The sequence below is a fragment of the Mastomys coucha genome, unplaced genomic scaffold (genome assembly GCF_008632895.1).
Source record: "Mastomys coucha isolate ucsf_1 unplaced genomic scaffold, UCSF_Mcou_1 pScaffold5, whole genome shotgun sequence".
NCBI classification, from domain to species: Eukaryota; Metazoa; Chordata; class Mammalia; order Rodentia; family Muridae; genus Mastomys; species Mastomys coucha.
In genome coordinates this window covers 45,324,799-45,331,015 of record NW_022196911.1, presented here as the reverse complement: position 1 = coordinate 45,331,015, position 6,217 = coordinate 45,324,799, and the positions used below count along the sequence as shown (strand labels likewise).

At 54.2% G+C, this 6,217-nt stretch overlaps 1 protein-coding gene across 1 annotated transcript in view; it reads right to left on the bottom strand.

Moving 5' to 3' along the window:
- Positions 1-3,622, bottom strand: part of Mgat4b (alpha-1,3-mannosyl-glycoprotein 4-beta-N-acetylglucosaminyltransferase B) — a 10,784-nt gene extending 7,162 nt beyond the window's left edge. The window contains exon 1 of the mRNA XM_031353271.1: positions 2,671-3,622. Coding sequence (XP_031209131.1) covers positions 2,671-2,767 — 97 coding nt within the window. The 5' untranslated portion in view covers positions 2,768-3,622. The remainder of the gene's footprint in view (positions 1-2,670) is intronic.
- Positions 3,623-6,217: the final 2,595 nt, after the last annotated feature.

Genomic DNA, 6,217 nt, shown 5'->3' with positions numbered 1-6,217 from the left:
TGTGTGTGTGTGTGTGTGTAGACTTGGGTATCCAGAAACTCACACTGAAGACCAGGCTGGCCTCAAACTTAGAGATCCACCCGCCTCTGCCTCCTGTGTGCTGGGAGCCACTACAGCCATGTACCATCACCACAGGATCCTGGGTTGTTCTTAAAGCTAGACTATCCTGGTACCCCACGTTTCTAGTGGGCTGGATAGTGGGGTAGGTCAATGGTAAGGGCTGGGGCACTCCTTGGTCTCTATAGGTATCTGAAGCACATTGGGATAGGCCTTCCTAGGAAGCAGAGGACTTTGGCTTCCATTCACACCTTCCTATCCCAGGAAAGCAGGATAAACCTAGCCCCAGGTGAGGACTGCAGCAGTGACCACACCAGAATAGACTGTACAGGGTGTGGAACCTGTGATGTCCTACAAACAGGATAATTAACATGCCCTGAGGACTACAAACCGCAGTGTTCCACCTGGCTCTCTCTTGGCAGAGAAAACAGATTTCGGAGCCAAGCTGGGGTATAAACTTTGCACATTGTACTTAGGGAAGGGTGAGTAGGCTCGGGGCCATAGGAAGATGGCAAGTCCAGCTAAAGGTCTGCTATAAACCTTCAAGAGGGAAGGGAGTAGAGGTGGATAGTGGCAGGTGTCCACTCTGTCTACAGGTCATGCAGTCCCCAAGGACTCTAGGAGAGCAAGGACCCAGTGAGAGGGTGGTCCTGGACACTGAGAAAGATCTGTCTCCCTGAGGTGCAAGCTCAGCAGCTGTTTGACGGAGGCTGTAGTTTGCTCCCTAAATGTCTGGCTACTTCAACAGATATAGCCAAGGTTGGATTTGAACTTGAGTCCTGAACCCTAGGTGCATCTGGCCAAGTCTGAGTCTTTCCCATTCTTAACCCAGGCTCTAGGGTGACCCCGCTCCTGCTGGCTCTTTCCTCTCTGGCTCCCCGCCTACATCCTCCCTTCCCGCTCTTTTGCTCTTCCCCTAAGTACTGGACCCTCTTCTGGAAACCAGCTTCAATCTAGTGGACTGGCTGAGTTTGCTACTGGGTTGTCTACGTGGAAGACTGAGAAAGGTCCACAGCCCAGATTCCTGACTTCTAGACAGCTGGCCTTGCTGGATACCCATGGAAACAATTCAGCCCTCAGACAGGGTAGGCTCAGTCAGTCACTACTCTCTCCATGCCTGCAAGCTCCTGGGCTTGTCCCTCAGGAGGAAGAACTCTGTATCTGAGCCCTACTAGTCTCTAATCCTCTTGCTCCCCAGGCCCTCTGAATGCTAGTCTCCTGGCTTGCTCCCTTAGGAGGAATCCTAACATCAGATGGGGACATGTGACTGTCATAGGAAGCACACAGGAACCATTACCAAATGAGGATGAGACACAGTCTAATGGCCTTACCCACAATGGGACAGCCTGATCCCAATTCTTCAGACACAAGTAACTCTACTACAGCCATCATAGCCTTCCATGGCTACTCTCCCAAGGGCTCCAAATGTACCCTTCTGAGTGCCACACCCTACCTTCAGAGAACCATCCCCTGGCCATACCCTCCCCTGAGAGCTCATCCCATCCCACACTCTCTCTGTGCCAGGCCCTATCGAATCCCTCCTCAGAGTTCCTGGCTTGTGATTCTCTCAAGACCAGTCCAGACCTCCACTAAAAAGGGGAAAGCGCTACAGCCAGGAGGCGAGGCTGGGCTGGGCAGGCAAGAGGCTGATTGCCGGAGTTGGACTTGCCTCATGCCTTTTCCCCTGAGTCCCCCCCCCTCGTGTCCCCTCCCACTCCCATTTAGCATAGCCTTGGGGAACAGAAAGCATGCCTGAGGGAGGGAGAGAGCTAGCCCACCTCAGCCCGATATGACAGGAGAGAGCTAGCCCACCTCAGCCTGATATAACAGGAAGACCAGAAGGCAGGAAGGAAGGAAGCAGCTTAGAGCCTTCTGTGTCCAGGCTGGGTGGATCGTGGTCTCTGAAATCCTCAGCTCCTACTCAGTTCAAACCATTCAACCTAGCTCAGGAAGCTTCCTAGCATTGCTAGGGCCTGTGTCCTTCTACACCCAAGAAGGCTGGCCAGGCTGGGAGGCTACAGTGTGGACTGGCCAGCATGCTCAAGCTTCGAAGCGGCATTAGGGAGGGCCAAGGAAACCCCACAAAGTGATCACATATCAGGGTTTCTGGGCTAGCTGTTCCAGAGGCCCTACAGAGGAACCCTGGGGCTCGGTGCCATGGAGGAGGCTGTAGGCCCCCAGGGAGCAGCGCCCACCGGAGGAGCAGGGCCTCCGTAGAGCACAGCAGTGGATGGGGCAGGGGGGATGGATGCCTTGGCTATATCTCCTCACCTGTCTAAACAACACTGTGGTGCCTGCTCTTATCTAAGAGCCTGGACCAGGTTCTCTGGGTGCACTACCTCTGTGACCTTGTGTCTCTGCCCCTCTGTGGGAACTCCATAGGTCCTTAACTTGCCAGTGGGAGCGCCCGCCCCTGGCATGGGATAACCGCGGGCAGAGACGCCAGTCGTGAGCGCCACACGGAGGCGGGGATCTGGTAACCACTCGCCCCCCTCGGCCAGGCCTGACCAGGGAATTTCGTTAGACCAAAAGCAAACAAGTGGGGCGAGGATGGGAGAGGCTCAGGTGCTCCCGGTGCCGGCCTGAGCCGGCGGCGGCGGGGTGGGGGCTCACCTTTCTGGCCGCTGAGCGCTGCGTACCAGGAGAGCGAGAGGAAGGCGCACAAGCAGAAGAGCAGCAGCGTCAGGAAGGTGCCATTGCGGAGCCTCATCTCCCCCGATGCGCGGCGGGCGCCGGCGGGGCCGAGGCCGCATGGCCCGGGGGACCGGGGCCGGGGCACGGGGGCCCGGAGGCGGCGGGGGCCCCGGCCCCGGAGCGCGGAGGAGCTGCGGGCCCGGGAGAGACGGCAACGGACAGGGCGGGAATGGGGACGGGGGTGGAGGGTGCGTGCGGGCTGCTCCTCCGCGGTGCGCGGCCCTGGCGGCCTCGATCTGAGACTGGGCCCGGGCCGGGGCCGGGGCCGAGCAGGGTTGGGGCAAGGCGGCAAGAGCCGCGGCCCGGCTGGATCCGGGACCGCCGCCGAGTCGACGGGCGAAGGGCGGGGCGGCCGGGATTTAAAGGGGCCGCATCACTCGCTGCCGCTGGGAGCACCGCGAGAGGGCGGAGTAGGAGGCCAGCTCCCGGGATCCCGGCGGGCCCGCCTTGGGATCGAGGCACGCGCGTGGAATAGCGCGCGTGAAAGTCGAGGCTCCAGTGGTGATGAATGAGGGTCAGCTATTGTGCAGCAGGGACGGACGGCGGAGGTGCCTGTCTCCCTACGTCTCCTTTCAGAAAGATCTCAGGAGCAAGTCCCTACTCCTAGACCTTCGAGCCCTCCTCCTGACAGAGAGGGTCTGGCTTGGGAGGGGCCCGTTGTAGCCGAGCTGAGGTTGTCTCTAGCTAGGAGGCTAGCCAGAAGTGCCCGCTGCCCTCTCCTGCGCCCACCAGTACTCCCTTCTCAGGGCATTCTCTGCTGTGCCTCGGATAGTATGCTGCGGACCGGGGGAGGCGCTCCTACTCCATCGAACAAGGACAATGGGCGGCTCTCAGGAGTAACAGAGCCGTTGTTTGTAGGTGTAGAGCACCCTCCGGAGCCTAGCCGGCTAGCTTTCCCGTACCAGGCATGCTGTGGGCGGGAGTCAGGCTCAACCTGTAGTTTAAAGGAGCACGGGTACGCAGGGTGACTGGGGGTTTGGGGTGGGGCGGGCGCCTCTGGCTCCTATTTGTACAGCGACGTCTCAGACTTTATTGCGGTCTCTTCTTGCACCTTCATATAAGAACTTATTACAGACTTCCTCCAGGCCTCTGAGGAACCAGGAACTGGACACATAATGAAAGGGCTCAGTGAGCTAAGGCAGCCTCGGGGCATGCATTTTGGAAGCGCCAAGTCTACTTCCCTTCTTGAGTCTCATCGCCATTCAAAATGGAACCAGATGCTACTTTGTAAAATGGAGCTACTACCTAAGACCAGAGTGATGACAGCTACCGAGTCCGAGTTCCATCTCTCAGAATCCACGGGGCGGAAGGAGTGAAATGACTGCTGCAATTTGTTCTCCGATGTCCTTATGGTCTCTATGGCACGACAGTGCCATCTACATATATGTGTATGATGTCCAAGACCCTGCTTGAAATGGTGACATGCGACATGCGCGCGCGGGGGTGGGGGTTGGGGGGAGGTGTGATCACACTCCGTGGGTGGGTGATGGTCTCACCCATACCCAGGAGGCAGGAGGATCCTTATGAGTTCAAGGAAGGCTTGGTCTAGATTTAGAATTCTTGGCTAGCCAAGCCTGCATGGTAAGATTCTGGGGGCAGAGTTGGGGTAGGGAGCTACAGACGACAAGGCAAAGCCCAAAAGCCACTGTTTTACATGTTGGGGTACAGCCTGATTTCCACACCTGATCTTGTTTGAACCTCCTGAAGGGAAATATCCGGGTTTGTTTTCCTGTTTTCATAGGAGTCTTCTTCGTGGTACAAAGAATAGCAGGTCTTCATTTTAGTTATATAAAGCCTTAATTTTGTTTAAAAGACAAACAAAACAAAACAAAAATAGTGGAGCCAGTACAGTGTATAACCTGCCGTGCCCCCAATCCCGGGACCCAGACAGCAGAGGCAGGAGGAGCTCTGTGAGTTCCAGGCCAGTCATACTTAGTGAGCCTGAGTCGTCATCCTTCCAACCCCCCCAAAACAGCTTGAAACCAGCTTGATATACATAGAAAATTCAAAATCCTGAGCCAGGTAGAGCTATACAGTGGAACTGTCCTAAAAACAAATAAGGCTAGAAAGATGGCTCAGTGGTTAAGGTACCTAGTCGCTTGCTCTCCAGAGGACCCCAGTTAGGTTCCCAGCAGCCTTTTCAGGTAGCTCACAGCTACCTGTAACTCCATGTCTATGGGAATTAGACACCTCTAAGCTCAGTGTGTGGGCAAGCACATACTTAAAAATAAATCTAAAAATCAAGCAACAAAAGTATATTAGAGCTGGAGATGTAGCTGAGTGGTGAAGCACTCAACAGCAACTAAACAAAAAAGTACATCCATGTTTTAAGTGGATGATTTAAGGAAAATGGATCTGAAGGAGATGGGCTGTAGGTGAGCACACTTGTTCTCCTCCATCCAGTTACTCCCTTGGAGTAGGGGAACAGGAATAAGAGAAGGTCCCTGATGTCTGGGGAGCGGGGCTTCTGTAGAAACAGGACATGGGCTTAGGTAGATCCCGGGTCTCAGGAGAAGGACATCACAGCAGCCTGGCTACCTACACCCTTCTCCTTTGAAAATGGCAGCGTTGTCTGGCATGTGTCCTGTTTTCCACTGTCTTTGCCTTTGTCGTAATTAATTAATCTGGGCCTGCTTGCCACCTCGAGTCCCTCCGGACACTCCCTGGGTCTGCATGTCGCCTTGCAGCTGGCAATATACCTTCACTTGAGGTTGATCATCAGGTGCTAGGGACCTACTCAGGGAAAATGGAGCCATATGGGCCAAGAAAAATCCTGCTTTCCTTTTGAAAGCCCAGCGGTGGGCCGTTCCTCCTTTGTTCTAGATTTTCACACAGTGAAAACATAGTCATTCACACACACACACACACATCCCTAGCCTTCCTTTTTCAGAGTCAGTGGTCTCACTGTGAAACTATGGCTGGCCTGTAACTCACTATGCAGACCAGTGCTGGGATTAAAAGTCTGTAGACACCCAGCTGTTATGATCCCAGCCTTCAGCCCATGTTCTAGGACAGCCTTTGGAGGTAGTCTAGGAGTCCAGCCCTGGGAAAGGGAGTCAAGAATAGAGCTAAGAGAAATAGAAAATCCATACATGTTTTCACTAGCCTTTAAGTGAAACTTGTCCTGTTCTCCATTTAAGAATGGGAACACCATCCTGCAGATTTCCCAGTCTGTGTGACTATCACAACAGAAGTCAGGAATTTCATCTACCTCTACTAGACTTAATATTTCTATTTATATATTTTATGTATGTGAGTACATTGTAGCTGTCTTAAGACACACCAGAAGGAGCTGGAGAGATGGCTCAGTGGTTAAGAGCACTGACTGCTCTTCTGAAGGTCCTGAGTTCAAATCCCAGCAACCACATGGTGGCTCACAACCATCCATAATGAGATTGGATGCCCTCTTCTGGAGTGTCTGAAGATAGCTACAGTGTACTTACATATAATAAATAAATAAATAAAT